Source organism: Acanthopagrus latus, chromosome 3, assembly GCF_904848185.1.
Source record: "Acanthopagrus latus isolate v.2019 chromosome 3, fAcaLat1.1, whole genome shotgun sequence".
Classification (NCBI taxonomy): domain Eukaryota; kingdom Metazoa; phylum Chordata; class Actinopteri; order Spariformes; family Sparidae; genus Acanthopagrus; species Acanthopagrus latus.
Genome location: NC_051041.1, coordinates 14,386,774 through 14,410,431, shown reverse-complemented (window position 1 = coordinate 14,410,431; position 23,658 = coordinate 14,386,774). Strand labels below are relative to the sequence as shown.

Sequence of the window (23,658 nt, the reverse complement as noted above, 5' to 3'; positions counted from 1 at the left end):
AGTACCTTTAAAACATCTAAGAGAGAAATTTAAATTAAAGTGGGATCAAAACTCATTGAAATATCGAAGGATAAACCCTCCAAAAATAATCACAGCACTGGCTAAGATAAATTCTACTACTACCATCTACTAACAAAAACTCAAAGATGACGTACATACATGGAACTCTGTTTCCGTCCTTGGCCAAAGTCATAAAATTGATTGTGTGAAAATGAACATACTTCAATGATATCTTTGTCTGTTTCAAGCCCTTCCCCTAGAAGTTGCCTCAAAACATTTTTCTGAATTCAATAAAATCTCTAAATCCATTTTTGGCAAGGAAAAAACCTCGGATTAAATGCAAAACACTACAACTCCCAAAAGATGGAGGAGGAATGGCTCTATCCAGTTTGAAAGCTTATTATTCTACAGTGCAAATTAAACCCTTAATTAACATATGTACACCGACATACCAGGCCAGGTGGAAAGACATTGAATTTAGGCAGTACTACCCCTCAAAAACCAGACAGAATTGCTGTAAATAAATGATGCAAAGAACCCACTTCTCAAAGCCTAACTAAAAATCTGGAACACTATTTTCTACTTTATACTCCTCCCTAATAATAAACTACAAATACTTCATTGGTGTGCTGATGATCCTATGTTCAAACCAAACGAAATGACTATGAATTTAAATCCTGGATTGCAAGAGGAATAACAATGTCTTACTCCCTAACAGAAAAAGCTCAACGACTTTGAATACCCTTGGAAATTACCGTATTATTCCTAAGAAATGTTAACCTTCTGACAAGGTGCGCCAATAAAAATATGCATGGTATTTTGATATCAGCCTGCAAAAAAGCTATAACCAGGCGCTGGTTTCTTCCTGAACCACCCACAATAAAGGAATGGACTGATATAGGGAATAGCATTTATGTCATGGAAAGGATTACTTTCTCCCTTTTGCCTTCAGAAAGAAGTGTTCTCTAAATCACTTAATTCTGGACTAAATGGATTAAATATGTAAAACCTTTACAGCCAGATTGCGTGGAGATATGCTACGCTGTTTGTATTTGGTTTATTAGTTATTTACTTTTGCTTTATATTGCTTTTTTAGCACAGCTTTCCTCTCCCAACTTGTAAATAGGTTTTTGTATACAGAAAATGTGTGGACTGCAGAAGAGTTTAAAATTGCCTTTTATACATATTTGACCCTCTATAATATGAACTTCTGTTCCCATAAAAAAAATTTCATGCCCTCTTTACCCAGTGCAGGTGGTGGAAGAGACCAGGATAATGGATAACATGTCACCCACCCCCTGCAGGTCACCATCACCGCACTGGGCAGCTCCTTCAGCGATAGACTGATACACCCCAAGTGTGTGAAGGAGAGGTATCGCAGGTCCTTCCTTCCTGCTGCTGTCAGATTTTACAACAGCACTGCTCCCAGTAAACCTCACTGTGCTCTGTACATAACGTAACTAATTCCTCATTTTTTGGTTTTCACTGTCTTTTTTTTTTTTTTTTTTTTTTTTTAATACCCATATTTATTTGTAATAAACAATGCACTGCCACACTATATGGACACTATATTATGTATACATGTTATACAAGTCTATTCTAGTTCTTACCTTTTTATTATATTGTTTATTTCACTATGTTTGTAATATTAATCTCCTTTGACTGCTGTGACAAAGAAATTTCCCAGTTTGTGGGACAAGTAGAGGAATTCTGATTCTGATAATCCCTTTCAGTCCACTGTTTCCACAATGGTTTTAGGTTTAATCTCTAAATTAATTGTAGTCCATGGTTTACACCAGATGGAGGAGTAATGGAAAACTCATTGCAATGAGTGACAGCAAATACTTTCCAAATCTTGTTAGTGGTGAGTAGGTGCATGGAAAATTTATTGTGCCCCTAAACCATCAGCTGAGTCTCTCTCACTCCTCCTCTAAAGAATGTGACCGAGATGAAATCATCATTACTTAATCTACCTTGTGCAGATACTGATACCCCAAAAAATGTTCCCTCAAGCTGGAGCAAGTACCAAGTCCAGCAAATCATATTTGGTATGTGATGGTCTGGGTCAGAGAGGGGCTACTTGCCAGATCAGTGGGAGGGGGAACAGTCCCTCATCCTCCATCCATTCTCTCTCAGACCTCCTTATTACATAATCTACTGGGATGCAGACTCAACATACTTCTATGTCTATCTGCCATCTGTGAGCAACATTAACGCCAATGCTACACGCTCATAATATAGAAATTGCAACAGATGATCACATATACTGTGAGATGGCTTTTGCATCTTAATTAAATATGAACATGTTAAACTGGGGTTGTTACTGGAGTAAAAACAAGATGTACCAATGGACAATTTGCACGTGAACAAACTTTGATGTTATCTGAGGTGTTTGCATGTGTTAAATCACATTAACTACTCAGCAAAGTATACTGCATTTGTTAGCAGTAGTCTGACATCTAGTGGGCAGTGTGAACAATGTCTCTCACCATGTGTCCCAGGTGGCAGCACAGTGTGAACAACAGCAGCATGAGCATGACTGCATGACGTTGCTACAGGGCCTAAAAGATGCACAAAGATTTGTTTTCGGCCATTATATCCCAAGGTTATAGTCATGTTTTCCAATCCAAATATGTGTTCACATTATTTATGGCGCAGGGCCCCTCAAGACAGGTATCAGACAAGTATTAGGACTTTTTTGGTGTTTATATAGCCATATAATATCATGTGTTTATATTGTAGTTATTGTTCAGAAATTGGAAATTCATCAAGTGTCCAAGTAACACACAATAAATGGAGTCTAAGGGCCACTGAGGGCCTGGAGTCTTTACGCCGTGTCGGGGGGGGTTAATTTAACCCTGGGATTATTCTGATTAAGATTTAAGTAATATCGATTACTACTAAACTTCACTGCGGTTTATAACAGCTGGAAAAACACAGTGCAACAGAGGCTTTGGAAATGTTTACATCCCTGATATTGTCAGTTAGATTAAATGTAATTACCAGTCCAGAAAAAAGAGATGTAAGTTATTTTGGTAGGTGAGTAGCGCCTTGACATGTCGTCAGTTCTGGTTCAGATGAACTGAATTACAAGCGGGGATTGTGTTATTAACCAAGTGAAAGAGTAGCCAGCTGCTCTTGCACTACACTAAGATTTACCGTGTTTAAAGGGGCATTTTTAAGTTATAAATTCCCCTCTTCATTCCCCAGCAAAAGCAAACAGTTTCCGGAACCCCTTCGCTCTTAAACATTCAGATTCGTTTCAAGGACGGACCGCCCGGTGTCACATCATTTTCTGTCCGTCTGGCAAAGTAACCAAGTGAACGAGCGTAGGCAAGTCGCTGTCTGTGACATTTTCTCACAAACTGTGTCGTGAATACTCTTGATGGACTGCGTGGAGCAGAAAGACACAGAAGCAAATGCGCCTTCAGTTGTGGACCGGTATTACACACGGTGGTACAGACCAGGTAAACAACATTACTACTGACATGTCTGACATGTTAGCCGCGCGGTTGCTAATTCGGCTAGCTCGACTTGAAATCGTCAGAAGTCACAGAGCGGTAAATATTTTGATAACACGTTCAAGTCAGTATGACGAATGCTTAAAAAATTTTGTTTGTTTTTGTTTAGACATGAAGGGCAAAACGTGTGAGGACCACTGCATCCTGCAGCATTCGAACAGGTAACAGCGGTGTGATGGGCAAACAGTGAAATCAACACCAGGTGGTGGTAATTACAAAACTCACTGCACGTTCAGTCGCCGCACAGGCCTCTTCATGTGTTGATCAGTGACGTTTTTAGGCTTTTTGACGTTTTGTTTTGCATCATATTGAAGGAGATTTCTGAAATATTATCTTTGTGCCAAAAAATGAGAAACAATTCCATAAGTATGACATGCAAACCAGTGGCAAAACAAACCCAGAGTGCAGCTTAACAAAGCTGACATCCTCACAGAAAACGTTTGAAAGGGTTTTGATTTTTGTGGATGTTTTACTTCCTGATCCCCTTTGTCCTTATTACAGTGTGAAGTTTAAATCAGCCTCACAGATTTGTTAAGATTTACTTGATTGAATCCACATTGATTACAAGGGATTTAAATGCTGATAGTAACTTTTTTAAATTTGTGTTTGTTCCCTGCAGGATATGTGTTGTCACGTTGGCACACACTCACCCCATCCTTCAGGACGGGCGGACAATCAAGAGCATCAACTACCAGATCAGTAATGGCTGCAGTCGACTGAACAATAAAGTGTCTGGCAAATCCAAGCGGGTAAACTCTCTTAATAATTCTTGGTGTGTGCAGTGTGTATCTTCACTTACCGATCATTCAGCAATGTGTCCCAATCACTTTTTTTCGTCACAGGGTGGTCAGTTCCTTACTGATTTTGCACCTCTGTGTCGGATAACATGCACGGATGAAACAGAATACACAATCTACAGGTGAGACGAGTTGGTTTGTCTACATACATTCCACAATTATGTTTTGCTGTCATGATCGGTCATGTGGATTTCCGATGGTTTTCAGCTGCATCCGGGGCCGTCTTCTTGAGGTCAATGAGAATATTTTAGAAACACCAAATCTCTTGTTGGAAAAGGTAAACATATACACTTTTTATGTTATTACTATATGCACATCTGAATACCATGTATATGTTTGTCTACCTGTTAATATTATTTGTGTTTTTGTTTTTTTAAATTCACATTTGTTTCTCCACCACAATCAATTCAGTAAAGTATCTAAGCTTATTAAATAAAGTGCTTGAAATGTTCGAACTGTGCTTCATCAATCTGAACAGCCATCCACTGATGGATATATTGCCGTCATCCTGCCGAAGTTTGAGGAGAGCAAGAGCATAACAGAGAATCTTCTGAGCAGGGAGGAGTTCGAGAGCGTTGTCGCCAAACGCAGAGTTGACCAATCACAACCCTCATGACGGAGCTGGATGTTCTTGTTTTAAGTCAAGACTGTTCTGGGGAGCTTCCCTTCCTTCATCTTCCAGCAGGTTGGGTATAGACTGAGGAAATTCTCCTGGTGAGTGACATTCACCTTCTGGTCACTTCAAAGGGACTACTGCATATAATGCAGGGACTGCACTGTGCCTCTAAACTATTAGATGTTGTTTTTCATGTTTCAGAAAATAAGGAAGGTTTCAGTAAGCATTTAAGTCTGTAATTTATTGTTTGGGTTGTCCAATTTGAAAAATGAGGAAATGGAATAATAAATTACTTGAAGTCTGTTTGTTAAATACCCTGAACTAATATTCAGTTTGAATTATTTTTCTACAATGTCAATAAACACAAACAGTGGTTTAAGAAAAAATATTGTTTATTTTTTTTAACGTGTCACTTTTATTAACCTTTCAATTGTCAAAAGAATAGATGGTCCAAAACTAGATCTATGATTTCTTCACATCTGTATTGCCACTACAATACCCAGCATCCTTAGCTGCTCTCACACTGTACAAAGCATCTCTAAAGCTTAATGTTTGTTATCCATTTCAGTCCACTCCCTCACTTAGTACCAAAGTCTTTACCTTAGGATAATCACTGTATATATTTATACTGTATATATCTATGCTTCAAGTACCATATAATACAAACCATATACCATTTAATACATACTGGCCAAATAGGCAGCTTCACAATGATGGTCTTCATAACAAGTACACTTCAAGGCTCCATTTGACACAGGCGCCAGTTCAGAATCATTTCTATGGTGAAGAAAGAAAAACGGTATAGAATATGATTTAATAATACTCAGGACATTATAAAGTAAGGTCCTGACATCCCAAAACCATCATCTTTATCAACTGACTTTTTGAAGAAACCAGGCCATAATAATAATAATAATCATAATAATCATCTCCAGAAATGTACACCAGAGGACTAAGAGCTTTATATTTCATATGAGTAGCAAGCTGAAGGTAGCAGCCTCTTCATGAGGACAATCATATTTGGCATTAAATTGTGATTTTTGCATTTTGTTACTAACATGGCACATGGGGAACATTCCATAGAAAACTACATGGAAATTAGACATTTAATCATGTGGCGTGATCGGCGCGGTCGAGGGAGATGCTAGCTGCGATGCCAGCGGTCGAGGACAGAGTGTACCACTATGGCTAATATTACAGACCTGTGACACACTGACCATAAACAAACACAAAGGTCTGGTGATGATGGCGTCATGCATGATGGGTTTTTCAGCCATTTCACTGGTTGTATTTTTTTTTTTTGTTTTTTTTTCATTTGGCTAACATGTGCAACACGTTTACAGTACACCACAAAGCGAATAGGCTTCATACACAGAGGCACATGGTGAAGACAGATGTATGGCTGAGCTGAGCATCAAGAGGAGTTACTTTCCTGATTTCTGATCCGTTTATCAACCTCAATATAAAGAGAAGTGATAAAAGTGACTCTGAAATCAGGTTTGTGTCTTGCTCTTCAAAAGAGGCTCGCTGCAAATGGCTAAGTCATCGTGTTGGCTGATTGTCTCCATCTTGTGGACTGGGGTGAAACTGGTGCTACAGGTAACAAGCTGCCCTGGGGCACAGAGAGCATGGATCTGCTTTATTCCCTCTGTACACTTCGCCTACAATTCGTCATCCAGAAAGCAAATACAAACTCTGACTGACCCAGGCAGCCATCTTCACCCCACGGCTCGAGCCCACTCTCTGGTGGGGGCATGAGGATGAGGGCTGTGAAGTATTTCCTGGATTACACTTCCTCCAGAAAAAGGTGAGGTTGGCTATGCGCTGCTCCATGGGAGAATAGCGGACGAAGGGAGGTGACTATTTCCTGGATTATTTGCTCTCCAAGAGGTTTAGGCTGGTCATGTGCTGCTCCAAGGATTTGACCCCGAAGCCGTTGCTGTTTTTGTTGTTGAGAGCTCCCTCTTCTTTGACAGGTGTGGATGCATCCTGCCTCTCTCTCCAGTCCTGCGGGGAACCCAGGCTGCTCCTCTCGGACTTGTACTGCATGCGGACACAGGAGAGGAAATGAAAGGAAGGAAACACTATTACAATCAAGAGCCTGCCATCTTTTGATGTGGTATTGGGGCAGGAAACACACACTTGTATTGGGGGCTTGTTTGTATTTCTTTAAACTGGTCATAATTGGTTTGCAGTGACAGTTCCCCTCCAAAAGACTGTCTAGGCGGAGCTGGCATTAAAATCAGAGACATTTTAAGAGAGAGACAGGCCACCTCAGACATTTTGAATAGGAAAGTTTGTTCCGCCAGAGTTGGCGGTTTTAAGAAGTCTGCCCCTTCCCCCCCAAAAGCCAATCGTCGTACAGTTTTTATGTCTCGGTGACCATTAAATGTGAAGTTCTGGCTCTCTTCCCCATTTCTTTATATAGCGGCTTGGTCTTGTTAGCCAGAAATAACTGCCGGATGCTGCTGGATGTGTAAATAGGCACGGTTTGCTTCGTAGGTGAATATTTTCTTTTAGTTTGGTATTTCTATGTAGCCCAATTCAGTGGCTCTCACCTTTCTGTTGAGCTTATTACAGAGCGGGAGGAGGGAGAGGACCACAGCCAAAATACCTCTGGTTGTCTGAATGGATGAGTCCACCTGGAGAAAAAGAAATAGGGGAGGAAACATGAATCAAAAAACACGAAGCAACATACCACAGCTGAAATGTATCATTTCCTGACCAGTGCTCGGCTGCACCGACTCCTGACGGACACACTCTCTCTCCTATTTGTGATGAATGATAAAGTGAACATTAGGATGGAGAGAGAGGGAAATGGGGGCCATTACATATCAAAGAGATGTTCATTAATCAGCAGAGCACACGCTATTCTTCATCCCGTCCTTTTGATTCCAACCTTCGCCTTTAGTACAAGGTGACCTAAGGCGGCTCATCTCCGCCCAAGATGCTCATTAATTCCACACGGACATTCATTAATCTAACGCGAGTTCGATAATGGTGTTGCTCTCAGATCACTCACAGATAATGCTGTAGCCAGTGATGAAGTAACATTGTTAGTCATGCTCTATCGTGGGCTCAGCTTCTTTGTGGATCTGATGCTGTCAAGGCTAATTATGGAGAAAAGAAACGGAAGTCTGCTGTCTTATGTGTCATGTTGTCTCTGTTACCAATTTAACCATAGAACACCGACTCAAGGAAAAAAAAAAAAGTGCATTTATTTTTTGTGTAAACACGCAAACAAACAAAAAGGGGACATACTAGCGTACCTTCTGGAAGGTGGCAGTCTTGCCCTGTACAGGAGATTTGGCCCCCATCTGCAGCTGTTGGCACAATGCCACCAGCTTCTCCATCTCTGTCACCACCAAAGTCTTTTCCTCGTCAACCAGCTGGAACAGAGGGAAAGACGGAGAGAGGAGAGATGTCTGTCAGGACGTCAGAGGTGTTTTATCACGGTGTTATCCAGGGGAGGCTGGGTTAACACGCACAGACACTGATAGATTTACAGGTTTTGGATTTATGATCTACGCTCATCACAAAAAGGGAAAAGGAGGATGAAATAAATTCAGGTTTAGTGTTGTTTGATATAATCCATCAGCAACAGCTAGGTCATGATCTGCCGCTTAAGTCTGTTATCCAGCTGAGTTAATCCCTAGATCTCAGTCACGGGGGCCATCAATCTTCTTCAGTAACATGCCACCGATGACCTAAAAACACAGGCTCTGATATTCAGGGCGGCTCTACATGAATGACAGAAGTACACAAACCTCTTAAACCTCAATTAAAAATGCTCCAACTAATTTGCATAAATAGCCTCATAATTTCAATGAGGGGCAGCGCAGGTGCGCTACAAGTGTGTGTTGGTGCCAAAGAACTGTGGGAGTGGAGAGAGAGAGAGAGAGAGAGACAGAGGGACTCCATTAGCACCAGTTTGTTTGATGTAATTAATCAGAAAGCGTGAGGCAAGTTGAAGAGCCCGGCCTCCTGATTATGAATAGGCGGTCGCTAGTCGACTCCCCCAACCGCCAGCACCCTCCACACTCGCGCACGAACATGAACACGAACATACACACCTGCAGATACCGCGGTGACAAATGGCAGTCGTTAATGGCTGTCAAGACAAGCTGTTTAATTAAACTTGGAGGACCCCGGGAAGAAGTTGTTGGAGGGCAAGAGGAGAGAAAGGCACCGAGGCTGCATTTGTTTGTCAGCTCTCAACTCGGAGAGGAGAGGAAGAAGGTGGGAGTATGTGACAGCCTTAATTTCCTGCTCTCGCTGTGTGATTTATAAGGCAGACTTGGCACCATGGCATGCCAGAATGGGTGATATGTGTGTGTGTGTGTGTGTGTGTGTGTGTGTGTGTGTGTGTGAGTGAGTGTGTGTGAGAGGTGTAACGTGGGTGGGGGCACAGGTGCCAGTTTGTGTATGTGTGTGTGTGCATACAGATGGGTTAGTAGCTCCCCTTGCGCAAAAGAAAATGACCTGTCTTCTCTCCACGTTGGCTTCATTTCACTGCTGTGCTGATTTCTACAGCTTCATGGATTTATTGATAAATATTCTTTTGCACTCATTGCATTGCTACTTCAATCCAATCCAATTATCCAATCCAATTATTTTGTAATTTGAGGTTGAAAAAAAAGTCTCCTTAATGCCTGTTTTAATGTGCAAAAATATTTTGAAGTCATCACCAGACTAACCCCTAACTGCTGCTAACTGTACCTGCCACTAGCTAGTTAGCTTAGTTAGCTGTGCAGTATCAAGACCGGGAGCCTGGGGTAGTATCATGAGATACGACAGGCCAGGGCTAGCTGGTTGACATGCCAACTTCAGTAGATATCTCTGCATTACAATATGTCTTCCTTTATACTTTGCTGATAAATTTGGTTAATTTTCAAGAGAGTGTGTGTGTGTGTGTGTGTTCAAGAGCGAGAATGAATTTATCAGTACACACCTGAGTTGAAAAAGTGTGGAGAGATGAGCACAGCTGGAGCCCTTCTTCAGAAAGAACCTGAACAGAGTCAGAAAGAAAAGTCAAAAACCAAAAGAATGTACACAAGTGAACTATAAATGTTTTAACTTCCTCCATTTCAAAGTAAAAAAAAGTACAGTCAGTAAATATGATGACATTTCGCTTCTTCTCTGCTCTTTTTATCAGCATGCCTTCCTGTCTCTTTCCCCCTATTGTTCCTTTTTCTCTTTTATCTCCACCGCTCGACCCAAATGGAATAAATCCTGGCCGACATTTTGCGTTCCAATTCTACAAATTACTGCACATTATGGACAATGATCCCGATTCAATAGGATACACTCCTCCGTACAACCTGGTTTGTTATAACTTCATGTGCCCGCTGTGGCAACACATTTCCATCATAATGATAAGTCCCAGTCACGCCCTATCAAATCTGCGAGAGGGAAGTGAATGAAGGGATGCTGGCATTTACTATTGTAAGCTATTGATCTGTCCATCCCAATATGTCTTTCATCTGGAGGAAAAAACAGATGCGTTCATTTGCAACTTCGATTCAAAGCGCAGGAAAACACAACAGAAGGTGGAGAGAGATTAGCAAATATGGATGCACATACCTCGGCTTGATGAAACAGATCTAGCGTGGTTTTCAGCAGCCCCTCCCCTCTGGAGAATCAATATGGGGGAAACAGAAAACAAGGAAGGGAAACAGGGATGAGGAAGATGGATGGGGGCAAAATACATCTACAGCAATCAACAAATACTAGATGAACTGCAACGATTTAATTGTCAGAATGAGTCATAGTCACGTCTACTTTGCCAGAGCCTCAAACTATGCCTGGCGCCTATCGATAGCTGGGGGCTCTCATTAACACTAAGCCTCTAAAGAGATTCATGTGGGTGCTTAAGAGGCTTTACAGTGTTGAGCTTTGAAATGAATGTAGCAGATCAGCAGCCTGCAGATACAAAATGGGAGCACATGGTGCCGTGGGGTTACCTGGTGAACAGGTGCATGTTGTAGGCCATGCTGGCCAGGCTCTGGCTCTGTCGGACGATGTCGTGCTCCTGCTCCTCCCATTTCTCCACCTCTGTGTCCACGTCTGACGACAGCAGACGGAGTTCCAGGCCCAGCTTGGCCATGCTTGTCTGCTCCTGGAGAAAGGGACACACATTAGAGGTTGAAACGATTTTGATTTGATTCTGATTCAGAGGGCCAGGATGGGACTGTAGAACGATTATCTGTGCATTTTGTTCCAACAAAATGTTTGATTTTACCATTAAAATATTACATACTTCATACATTTCATACTTCACTTAACTTCCATCATCTTTGCTCACCCTCAGCTATATATATATATATATATATATATATATATATATATATATATATATATATATATATATATATATATATATATATATATATATATATATATATATATATATATATATAACAGGGTTATTTCCATGTGTTAACACACTGAGAAGTTCTATAATCAGCATAATCCTGCCTTCTGCGGTGGCAGTACAGCAGGTGACAAACTGCCGGCCAGCAGAATTGCAGCCCATTACCATACGAACGCCATCAATCCCGCACGTGAGTGACACAAAGTTTCCCAGAGATGAATATAGTGCTGTCAGATCGGGGTGCGAGACCTGACGTGATGTATTGTGCTGAAAGCAAGAGCGCTGCTGCCGTACGCTACCTCTGCATCCAACTTGACAGCCTTGGCAGTCTTCAAGTTGGTGAGTGAGTGCTTCTGTGGGAAAAGAGGGCGGCATTAATCAGAGGATTACAAACCATTGGATCGCTGGAATATTCATGAGGGCGTGCGGTGCGACACTCACCCCGGGTCTGGGAAGTGACAAATATGGTCTTTTGTCTCCTAGAAGAAGAGAGTTACTGTGAGTATCTGAAGGTCAGAAGTCAGAATGTGTGTTTTCCCTGCGAACAATTGTGTGTGTGTGTGGCCACACACACTTTTCCAGACAATTAGAGGGGCAATTATGGTTATTCAGTGATATGGTAATAAAATGTGTTTTTGCTTTTATCACAGTCCACCCTTGACACAGTTTTTATCCTCCATCATAAACACAAACAAGCACAGTTCGTTTCAGTCGACTACAGGGAGAATTAGGTGAGAATGATAAAAGCAAAATCTCTCCACAGTGCCTGTAATTTTTACCTTTTAACACAGCGCTTTGGCTTCACGCAGCTATAAATGTGTGATGGATGTGATCCTTTCACCCACCGAGCTGCACTTCAAAATATTTACTGCCTTTTATGTCACATTCTCGAGGGCAGCCCTGCGTCTTGGAAATATGCCAGAAACGTCTTTCCCCTGTCTTTGAGATTTCACAGATTTACAGTGTGTGAACGCACGGGGTAGATAACACTTAGATCCAACATTTCAAACATACATTTGTGTGTATGTTCGCAAATATACAGTAGATTCAAACACACGCACAGAGTATCGATGTGACCTTTGTATCCTGACTAACACTGACTCAGACACAAAGCTGATTTGTGCCTATGATTTGGACTCTTCAGGTACCTGGTACAATGATTAATAGAGAGGACGAGTACAGAGGAGCACTGAAGGGGTGCTGAATGGCATTGACGTTGTTCCTTTTTTTCCACAGTCCTGTGTGATTCATTCATAGAATATCTGCTCCTGCTGTTTCATTTGTCTGAACTTTAATTTTCATTGAGATCACTGAAGTGTTCATGGGCAAAGTGATTCATCAACGTTTATTTTATTTTTTTCAAGCCAAAGCGCCACTGGCAACATTTAGTCAGTATTAACTCCTCTCTTTTTTAAAAAACTTCCCGTTCTTAACACCCAAATGCGCACGAGTATCCCGTTAAGTGAAGTGAATCGCACCTCGCCTGCCTTCAAAGACGTCATTGATCTCTCTCAGCAGCAGGGCCATGTCGCAGAGCTGGGACTCCCAGGCCTCACAGAACACCTCCAGGTTCTCCTTGGCGATTTTACTGGACGGGTGGAGGGCGAGCGTTTGGGCTGCCGAGATGATCTGAGGATGAGTGTGAAGAATTGGGACATGAAAAATCTAAAATCAAATAAAGTTCCGTAGCCAAGCAGACATAATGTGCAAGAAAAGTGCAAAAATCTGGTGCAATTCTTCTCACATTTTCAGGTTAATCAGGTTCTGCTATTGATCTGAAAGTAAACCAAATGCTCAAGGCTGGAACTTGCTGTTCCTTTAAACTATACTTTAACATCGAAAGTAGGCTGACCAAGGCTGAGTTCAGATTTTGCTAATAACTCTGTAAGCCTGTCTAATTTTTTTAATACTTTTATTTACAGTTTTTGACTTTACCAAACTGTACAAAACATGTAACAGCAGAGAAACAGTCAAACAAAAAATAAAACAGGAGGGGCTGACAGACTGTTGTGAATTTACATCAATAGACTTACAAAACAGTAGTTGTAGTAGTTGGAGTAAAGTAAGTACCATGTGAAAAATTGAGTCAGGCATCACACCTGACACTGAGCTAGGAAGGATCCCCAGATTCTCTCTAATCTGCTCTGTTCATTGGGTTTGTGCGGGCACAGTCTTTCCATTTGAAAAAACGACAACATCTTGCTGAGCCAATGAGAAAAGGTGGGTGGAGTGGAGGACTTCCAAGTTAGAAGAATAAGTTTCTCAGCCACCACCATCCCTAGATGCAGAGCGACCTGCGTCTCGTGCAGGAGATCAGCAGAACATCCAAGGATGGCCAGGTCATGGTTAGGCTGAATAACTCTGTTAGTCTGTTTTTGTAATGGGTTGCATTCCCCCTTCTCCTTGGAATATGGCTCTACTGGAAACCACCTCACTTCCTATGGGTTAACAGCAGAGCCTTGACTCTACTGCTGCAATCAGTAGACCCATTATATTATTGTATTACACTCAGAGCTGTACCCCATTAAACAAGAGCAGGTAAGAAACAAAATACCCTCAGGCAGGCTGCATGAATAAGCAATGTATAGGTTCCACATAAACAATAATAATAGTAGGGATAGACTGATCATCAGCACCGATATTCAGCATTTTTTTTCAATCATCGGTACCTGTGTTGTCGCTCTGCTTTGGGTCTGATGCAGCCACCTCTCTGTCTTTAGTTGCCACGCTGCGGTATCACTCTATGTCCCGCCCACAACCAACAATTTATCATTTCTGCAATCAAGTCTGGTATCAAGACTCAGCGGAAATAAGACAAGACTACTACATTTTCCAAATTTCCAAATTTAAAATACCTAACACACAAAAACACGTGCAAGTTCGCACACACATACACACCCCACGCCCATCTCCTACAGTGTAGTATTTAATAGCCAATTACCCTCTGGGCCACCCCTCTATTACTTTGGGCACACACAGAGACATATCACCAGTGTTGACCCATACTGCAACGTTATTGATTTACTGACCTTTGAACTTAGGAGCGGAGTCATTACTGCAGAGCCATGCGGGGCCTGACATTAGCGCTGCAGGACAGGAACATTCTACATTGCTGGATAATTACGGGCATGGACGGTTTCCAAGAGCAAACATAATTAGATGTGGGATAGGGGGACTAGGTGGACTGCATGTTCCCAGCCGTCTTGAATGGTTGGCAGGTGCAGGAGCGAGACGGACGAGACGTGAGGTAATTTTTCTTGTTTTCCCCTCCCTGGTGTGTCTCAGAAGAGTAGGACTCTGGTTTGATTTTAATCCCAGTTTGACTTTATCGATGTGCGATAAAAGTGTTGGCTCGTGCAAAACGGGTCTCAGTTTTTAATTAAAGTTAAATCTGACCGTCTTCTACTCTCATCCTGTCTACCCTGTTTGCTGCCATTTAGGCATCAATCAATGAGGTATGATGTCAAAATAAACGAAAACTAAAATCATTATGGGGAATGTTTGGAGGGTTTAAATGACCTGTGGACCGATGACATGAAACGTCTCCTCGGCGTGTATACAGGTGATCTCCAGAGGCTCTGACCCCGACACGTGGCACAGCAGCCGGCAAGTCTAAAGACAAAGACACAGGAGGAAGAAATGACTGACTGGAGATGCATCTGACGTTAGTATATACAGTCAATTTGAACATTTACCCATTTCCTGCTGTATATCATTCTAACTTGCAACTGATTGAACTCTTACGGACACGAACATTATCATAGGTGATCATACCTAATTGTATCACAGTGGACAAATTATGTATTATTACGGTGTTGTACAATAACTTAATTAGCACTGATGTCACTTTAAGGTTCTGTCTTTTAAAACACTTAAAAGAGGTTTAAAGGACTTCGCCAGGCAGTCTCCCTGACAACGGCTTGGCACCGAAACACATCATAGTTTGCTCTAAGCTCAGTTCATTATGATGCCCATTAAGGTAAGAAGACAGATTCAGGAACAATTAATTCATATACAGTGTTTTAGTTCCATAACTAAATAAAAATGGCATTCCAGGGTGAAGATGATAAAATCCACAGAACACTGCTGGAAGCTAGAAAGCTGGCTCCATAGAAGCATCATGCAAATATGGACAAAGTACTGCATTATAAAATTGTTCATTCACTTTATTTATTCATTAAAATCAATCTGTGAAGACTTTTTCTCTTCCGATTTAAATGTGTTTTCCAAAACTTCAATTGCACCTTTAAAAAGAGGATGCCTTGGACCTTTCTTTTAATGGTTACCTTGTTTGGAAATAGAGGGCCTTGGAGTTTTCTTTTGAATTTGAAGCCTATCTCCATCCACACCTCTGACAAACTCAACTCCAGGAGTCCAGGATGCACTCCTCCTCTTTGATTTATTGTGTGTGTGTGTGCTTTCTGTAAATGAATCTTAAGAAAACATACTGGTTTCCCCAAACAGCACCTTTACTCTCACGCAATTTCTCTTTTCAAGCTCTAGAGGAAGGTATGTTTGTTAGGGCCATTGGCAAAGACATGACAAAGCATGCATGGTATTTTTCCTGCTTAGTGTTTATTTTACAAACCACCATGTTGACTTTCATTTTGAGATGAGAGGTGCATTCTACATAGTCATTCATCTCAACCTGTATGCACTCACTTGCTTAAACAAATGCTTGTAACATGCCAGCCAGTTCACCTGAGAAGGTAGACTGAGGACACACATCTTAACTTCACTACAGGTTTTAACTGGTGGCTTCTCCCAGTCTCTCTCTCTCCCAGTCTCTCTCTCTCTCTCTCAGTCTCTCTGTCTCACTCTCTCTCAGTCTCTCTCTCTCTCTCTCTACCTCCACCAGCTGCTCCTTCTGCTCAGTGAGCTTGCGCGAATACTCTGCCACCGCCTCCAGGTTCCCCTCGGCGCCGGCAGCCTTGAGAGCCCGCAGAGGTAACTGCTCCCCGTGAACTTTGAGCAAGTCTGAGGCGCGACCCACCGCCACCTTATGGAGCTGCAGGAAGAATCAAAGATTAAATTACAGAGTAAAGGAGGAGGAGGGAGCTACGGAGGCTGGAGGAAAAAGAGGGAGCAGAGGTGATACATGGTTGAGGGGACAGGTAATCTGATGCGGGAAAGAAAACCAGCTACTGAGTCAGAACATCCAGCAGGACGCATCCCAGTCGTGTCCGTGTCTCTCGGGCGGAGCAGAGACGCGGACGGCTGCTCACCTCACGTCTGAGGTCGTTGACACTCTGGCACGTCTTCAGGATGGCCACCTCCATGTCCTCTGTGGCTTCTTTGGCATGGGCAGACTGCTGCTCCGATCGAGACAAAAGAGAAGGAGAGGAGGAGGGAACATGAGAGCCAACATGGTTTCATAGGCACACACACACTGAGTCACACTGATATTCGGAAAAAGCATGCGAATGATCCAGAAAAAAGACTTGACTGGAAACATCAACTTATGAGTTATGACTTATATATGAGCTTCACTAGCAATGGTTACAAAAGTTGGGCATTTCAACATGCAATTTTGTGTAATCACACTAAAATCATAAAATATGTATTTATTTATTCATATTTCATGCTTTCTGACACATCCAGTTGGAATAAAAACAAGCTCTTTACTTGCCACAGTAAAAATCAAGAACACAAATTGGACTGAGCAGAACATCCGAGTATATTTACACATTATCGTTCTTTACATTTATAAGATATTACAGAGTTCTTTTCAGCTCTTCAGATGATCTTCAGCTGCAGAGGCAAATGAGGCACTTCTATAAGATTATGTAGCAGCAGTCGTTCTGCGTACTCTGAGCACACTGAACAAGTGTGAGGAGAAAAAGAGACTGTAGCACAATGGCTTGTGAGTCCATCACATCTGAAGGCCAAGGAGCCTCTAATAGGTGATGTTTCTCTCTCGGCTGAATCAGATTATTGTGCTCTGTTGTTCCAGGAGGGACATGGGGGAAAAAAAGTGAGCAGGCAAAGTAAAAATGGCGGCGTCATGTGTTCATTACTTTTATTTTAGCCTTTGCAGCAAAGATCTCTCTCTCTTTGCTTGGGTAACTGTCTGCATCTTATTTTTCTTTAACAAGTGTCTTAAAGATGAGGTACTTATCACTATTATTCATATGGTAGCATATGCTTTTTTATGAATATTCCTGCAGGCGTATGTGCATCTGTGTGAACGTGCCCACTTGTGCCAACATACCGCCTCAACCCAGGCGTGCACCAGCTGCTGAGTGTCCTGGCGCGCCAGCTGGCACAGGCCGAGGATGGCCTGCCGCTGCTCGTGGCTGGTGTAGGCCGAATCGGTGAAGTCCTCGGTCCGCTCCACCAGTGCCTCCAGCTGGCTGCCCACGCTCTGGGGCGACAAGGCGTACAGGTTCTCCCGCAGGCACTCCACGCTGCACTGCAGGAGAGAAGAGGTGGAGTGGGGAATATGGAGTCATTGAGCGAGCATCTGAAGGATTGTTGAGAAGGAAAAAGAAAACTCCAAAAAGTTTTACTCAGTAGTGTTCTGAGGTGAAAAAGCGTAATATACTATCTCATTATGGCTATGCACTTGACTTCATCGTTAATTAACAAGGACTGAAGGTATTCAGAGTCAAGCTGGGCCATCAAAGGTGCTCAATGAATTGCGCAAACAGTATCCCAAGCATAAACATAAAAGCTAATGCCTTTCTGTTTCATCCCCTTGTCCTCTTTTTCTTCCGTTTTTAAGAGAACTAATGGTCTCTGCCTATGTGTCCTGAGATGACAGGTTTACATAAGCTTTCAGTTGAACTCTACAGCTAAGAGCTTTGAAGCCTTTCATTAAAAGCAATGAGCATCTCTGGGTCCTTTCATTAAAAACACATTCTTCTTCTTTTCTCTCAATGGGAAAGACCCTTTCAGAATGTTTTTTTTGTTTGTTTGTTTTTATTTTTTTCATATGCCAGTGCACAAGGAGGAGAGGGATGATTAGTCACAGTGATGATCGGTTTAACGGTGATTCATACAAGTATATGAATCAAATTATTTAAAAAAAAGCCAAGTCTGGTCCTCACTGTAGATTGTCTGATGATGTATAAGATTTGAGGATTTTTTTATTTGGTCTTTCTTATTTACATAAATGATGCTGCTGCCAGCCAAACAGCTAAAACTGAGCAGAATGCCTCACCCGCAGGAGGATTATAACTTCACGGGTCAACACCTGTCAGGCAAGCATCACTAACCTTAAGCCTGTGGCGAGATATGTATCATATCCTTCCCTAAGCCTAATTTCTAATACCCACCTTGAAGTCCCTGATGCCGTCGTGGATGCTGGCAGGAAGGACCTTGTTCTCCCCGCAGCTCCGTGCCTCGGTGACTATCTCGATGACCTGCTCCAGGGCACAGCGCATTCGGTGGAACACGGCGTCTTTGTTGATCCGTGCCGACTCGCAGTCGGGGTGCCTCAGGCAAGTCTTTGGAAGGAATGTGAAATGTCAAAGTTCGTGTCCTTCTCTACTCTTCGGTCATTTTTATAGAAGTGTCCCCCCCCCCCCCAATTATTCATTCTCTGATTCTGTGACTTTGACTTTTGAGTTTTACCATTGATTTGAGAAACCTTGAAATGGAATGAACTCGAGAAGGCCTTAAATCTTTAAGCTGGACATAATCCATAACCCCTTGATCAGAGGTGCAGTGTTGGTGCGCCAGCTGTCTACCTTGGAGGCTGTGAGGAGCATCATGGTGCATTTCTCCAGCACCGCTCTGGCCGCTGCCATCCGTGCTTTTTTCTTCTCATCCTTCAAGTCCTACAGCACGCGCACACACACATGCACGCACGCACACACACACAAACACACACACACACACACACACACACACACACACACACACACACACACACACACACACACACACAGACAGCAGATGGTAATGGGTGGCTCTACATCAGTTGCAACTTCTAAAAACTCTCTGGGTGTCCAAGGGACGCCGAGCATCAAACGTATGCAGCAAATCTCTTTCATGCTGGTATGATGGGACACACAAATGCGACACCAATTGCTCTCCAAGTTTGCACACACATGGAACTTCCTAGGTTATTTGTCATCCAATAAAAGAGATGCTACCAGAATAGGACAAGTGATGCAGTGTGTGCAACCTGCCGCTTCCAAACAGAAATAGACAGCTTGAATTAGCCAGATACGAGCTTTGGAGAAGGCAGCTGAATCAACTCTTCTCCCACCGTTTTGCCATAGATTACAAAGACGACGTGATTATCTGTCATTATTTTTGCCTCCGTGCTCGCCTGGCTTCAATAGATGAAGATGGGGGATTTTTTTCAAAAGAGCTGTGTGCATATGCATGCGTGTGCCTGGGAGTGTGTGAGAGGGAGTGAATACAACAACACCCCCCCACAAAAAAAAAAGATAGAGAAAACACGGTGGCAAATGAAGAGAGAGAGCAAGCTGCAACGTGGAGCGTCGGAGAGAGACAAGATGTGCGTGTCAAGACGCGAGCCCCGAGGAAACTCAGAAAGAGGGATGGTCGATCCACTCTCCCTGTCTAGATATCGCAGCCGTTGCACTTTACATCAGCTTTTGCATGCAAAGCGCTTTAGCTGCGGAGGCAGAACGTATGCATCAAAGGCGGATTAGCGGTCCTTGACAGAACAAAGTTGAAACAGAAAGTTGGTCTGTTTTCCTGAAGCTTTGAGTGAAAGTTTTGTTTTGCAAATTCGCTGAGGTAGACCGCGGAGAGAACACGTCTGAGGGCATGGGTCACTTTTGCATAAACAACGGATCGTGATGTAAACAGCGTTTTGAGGACTGTGAGTCATAACTGGCCTGTACATTTCTTTTATGGATTAGAAAATGAATAAATACAAACAGAAATAATTAAACCTCTTGCAGAAAGGACAGAAGCCCGAAGAGGTCTTCTTACTTCACTGTTTTACTTTTTTTGGGAAGAGTAAATATTTGACGCATCAAATATTGATTGTTGCTGAGCTTTCTTGCACATTCACAGTGTAAATAATGCAGGTTTCTCAGTCTAATTCCACCACCTGCTCGCACATTCAGAATGTCATGTTTACAAAATCACGGCTTGAAAAGAGATTACATCTACGTGAATAAACAAAACGTGCTCGGTGTTGCAGAAATGAGGTGCCAAATTAGCGCATGTTCAAAATCATCACTGCATCCAGCATACATGCAGCTGTTCTAGTTGCCAAGTTAAACCACATTTGCATTTAATTTATTGAGAGACATTTAAACCGTGCTTGATGATTTTGAGACTCTTAAGATAGAAAAAGCGGAGAGTTGGTTTCTTCACATGCTACTCACGTTCTGCCTGTCTCCGGTGAGGTGGGCAAACTCCACCATCTCATTGCCAAACTGGCTGAAAATCTGCACAAATTCCTGGAAGGTGCTGACTCTTTCCAGATGGTCGAGGGTAACCAGGACCTGAGAGGAGTGAAAAGATCAGGGTGATACAGTGAACAACCTGTTTCTGATAAGATACAGTTTAATATGATTCAATCTTTTACAGCAGAATCAAAAATAAAAGTTTTTTTAACATCCTATTTCTGTGTTACTCCATCGCTTCCTTTCGTTGTAATAATGGCACACTGTGATGCAATCGCATCAATGATTTCCTAAAATGAAACCATCAGATTAAGTAGTTCCTAACCTGCACTTTACTTAATAGTAGTCTATGTAGCTTCTAATTTTGCTGCTAGCTGGCAACGCTAACGCAGCAGCTTTTATCCGCAGCAGACAAAGAGGCGGAAGAGATGTAATTGTGTTTGCCAGTAATGGAGAACAGGGGGCTGTCGACTGTCTGTCCAAACGAGGCTAACCAGGCATGATTAGGCCCCCTGCTTCCATTCTTGGCTCAGTCTGCAGATACAGTCATATCCCGCTGTCCGGCTAAGAGCACAGCCAGGTACGATGAGACATGTCTCTGTGTTTTTATGTGGCTGCTAAATGGGCTGCTTCCCTTCAATTACCTCTCAAGTACTCCTTCGGAGAGCCACTGCTTATCTATTTAAAAACAGAGCACTCGGGATGGAGTTTGAGAGGCTGTGCAAGAGATGGCATGTAAATCCTTAAAGGTTGCGCAACCTGACGTCTGTCAAGTGTCACCTTGTTGCGCGATGTGGTTATCTGTTTGATGACGATGCGGTCAGCTAAGACAAGGACTTTGGTGACTGAGGAGAGGAGCAAGCGGGCCGCCTTCACCATCCCTGTCCTATCACTGAAGACCGTCAGACGTCCGTCTGGCTGGGACGGCAAAGCCGATCCAGCATCCGTCAGCTGGGCTATGGCATCACCTGTCAAACAGGAGACAAGGGTAATGGTTGGTTCAGCAACAGAGCTAGACTGATAAATTGAACAGGCATTTTTTTATCTTAATGCAGATTTGTTTTGTTGGTGCTTGGAGGTGCAACAAGGGTTGTTCAGAGACCGATGCCCGTATCCCAAATGCCTCCGATATAGCCCAAAATTTTGGATAGGGAATCAGTGAGCACACGAGTCTATGTGCTGATCCAGTGATACACAATGGTATTGAAAAGGTACTCTAAGTACCTAAGTTCAGGTATCAAGGAAGGAAAAAAATTGGTTTAGAACAACCCCAGGTGCAGCAATGAGTCTTCTTCTCTTTGCCCAAATACCCAAACTCTGGGTATCTACAGACAGAGTACCACTTTCCATTTGCCGGACTGTTATATGTGTGTGTATCTGGTCGAGCCTGTGAGTTGAAAAATGGAATTCCATTGAAAAAAATGTTGCCAGGTGATGAGAAACAAGAAAAAGTAGTCCTGCTCAGTATAAATCCTGATCACGGTTCTCTACAGTCAAATTTAGAAAACACTGGAAAGGGACTTTTGGTTGAACTTGAAGCATTTCTGGCTGACTGTCAGATGACTCAGGAAGAATCTCCTCCCAGTTGGGGGGAGAGACCCAGAACATGCTGGAGGGTTTCCATTTCCCATCTGGCCTGGGAGCGCCCGGGGATTCCCTGGGAGGAGCTGGAACACCTTTAGGCTGCTTTGCTTTGACTGCTGCCGCTGAGATCTAGACCCAGATTAAAGGCAGAAAATGAAGGCTGGATGGTCACTTGGTTATTTTCCCTAAATGCCCTTTAGGTTAGTTGAGACAACACTACGCAAAATGTTCCCTCAATCTGCCACATGTCACCTCTAGGAGAACAGATCGCCCTGACCATGAAACACAACAATACTATATTCAGCTCTGTTGCACAGTAGCTATGCCAGCCAGACCCAAACAGTTTTGGCATGCTGTCTGACTTATATGAGCAATTTTTTGGTGGGGTAGACAATCAAAGCTTTCAAATACAATAGGCAAACATTCAAGAAAAGAATATGAAAAGGCCAAAATTTTGCCCCTTTTCATTCTATTGAACTTGTCCACACCAGCCCTTAAAAGGACACAGGGAGTTTTTTTACAGAGTTTTAGCCTGCATACCCATCACCAAAATAGTGTCTATCAAGAGGAAAATGTCCAGAGTTAAGAGCGACAGGGAGTGGGTGAGAAATCGCAGGGAAAGAGAGAGCACAGAGAGGAGGGGGGGAGGGGAGATAGCTAGGTCTTTATCGGGTCATGCAGCTTGGCTGTCTATTCGGTTTGGCTGGACCTTTTGAAAGAAGCAGCGCTGACGAACTGATTGCATCCGACAGGCTGCTTTTCAGTGCCAGCTCCACTAACCAGCTAAAACATCTAGGCCTGGCTCACAAAGACTGCTGCTCAACCCCCGTGGCCCTAGCAGGGTGGAGAGCAGAGGGAGCCAACTCTCCCCTCTGAATCCCGGAATGTGTATGGTATGGAGTGGAGTATGGAGTACTTTCATGAACCTTAATGTACAACAGAGCTGACCTACTGGCTCCATAGCTGTCATGTGAACTGTCAAGCCTTGTAACTTCTGTTCATTGTGAAAGGTTTTGTTCCTACATCGAAAATCATGCATCAGGTGTAATGGAGTCTGCCTTTTTTTCTTTTTTTTTTGTATGATAGATTTATTATTCATAAGTGAAGACTTGAAAGGCCGATCCTTGATGTGTTGGTGCAGCGCTTGCAGGCAGTTGATCTTGCATGACTCAACGGACGGCAATGTCTGTCTGTCAGGGGATTGCCATGAAATTAGGTCCAGATTCATGTTCCCCTCGGGCTAAATTTGATTAACTTTGGCGATTCCTTAACTTTTCATCTGGTGCCATCACTAGAGTCACATTTGGGGGCGGCTGTGGCTCAGGAGGAAAAGCATTCATCCACCAATCGGAGGGTTGATGGTTCGATTCCAGGCACCTACAGTCTATATGTAGCATCATCGGGCACAAATACTCAATGCCAATTCCTGGTG

General features: G+C 42.8%; 2 protein-coding genes across 2 annotated transcripts in view; one reads left to right on the top strand and one right to left on the bottom strand.

Annotated features, from left to right (window-relative positions):
• Positions 1-3,235: 3,235 nt before the first annotated feature.
• Positions 3,236-5,320, top strand: abitram (actin binding transcription modulator). The gene is made up of 6 exons (XM_037093361.1): positions 3,236-3,467; positions 3,631-3,682; positions 4,141-4,270; positions 4,364-4,440; positions 4,526-4,595; positions 4,797-5,320. Exons 1-6 carry the CDS (start codon positions 3,386-3,388, stop codon positions 4,932-4,934), a joined length of 549 nt encoding a protein of 182 aa, XP_036949256.1. The 5' UTR covers positions 3,236-3,385; the 3' UTR covers positions 4,935-5,320.
• A 917-nt stretch (positions 5,321-6,237) lies between these two features.
• ctnnal1 (catenin (cadherin-associated protein), alpha-like 1) overlaps positions 6,238-23,658 on the bottom strand; it is a 53,362-nt gene continuing 35,941 nt past the window's right edge. Inside the window, exons 3-19 of the mRNA XM_037093360.1 lie at positions 21,423-21,610; positions 20,622-20,741; positions 18,999-19,088; positions 18,585-18,755; positions 17,519-17,719; positions 16,533-16,619; positions 16,157-16,315; positions 14,827-14,919; positions 12,786-12,936; positions 11,749-11,786; positions 11,607-11,660; positions 10,898-11,052; positions 10,518-10,566; positions 9,886-9,942; positions 8,204-8,323; positions 7,493-7,576; positions 6,238-6,977 (exon numbers count right to left, since the gene is read on the bottom strand). Of these exons, the coding sequence (XP_036949255.1) occupies positions 6,807-6,977; positions 7,493-7,576; positions 8,204-8,323; positions 9,886-9,942; positions 10,518-10,566; positions 10,898-11,052; positions 11,607-11,660; positions 11,749-11,786; positions 12,786-12,936; positions 14,827-14,919; positions 16,157-16,315; positions 16,533-16,619; positions 17,519-17,719; positions 18,585-18,755; positions 18,999-19,088; positions 20,622-20,741; positions 21,423-21,610 (1,988 nt within the window). The 3' untranslated portion in view covers positions 6,238-6,806. The remainder of the gene's footprint in view (positions 6,978-7,492; positions 7,577-8,203; positions 8,324-9,885; positions 9,943-10,517; positions 10,567-10,897; positions 11,053-11,606; positions 11,661-11,748; positions 11,787-12,785; positions 12,937-14,826; positions 14,920-16,156; positions 16,316-16,532; positions 16,620-17,518; positions 17,720-18,584; positions 18,756-18,998; positions 19,089-20,621; positions 20,742-21,422; positions 21,611-23,658) is intronic.

Excerpts from the sequence above, each read along its gene's own strand:
- abitram (XM_037093361.1), top strand. The coding sequence starts at position 3,386 with ATGGACTGCGTGGAGCAGAAAGACACAGAAGCAAATGCGCCTTCAGTT. Across the intron at positions 3,468-3,630 it reads CACACGGTGGTACAGACCAG|ACATGAAGGGCAAAACGTGT; the intron begins GTAAACAACATT and ends GTTTTTGTTTAG. Across the intron at positions 4,441-4,525 it reads ACAGAATACACAATCTACAG|CTGCATCCGGGGCCGTCTTC; the intron begins GTGAGACGAGTT and ends GATGGTTTTCAG.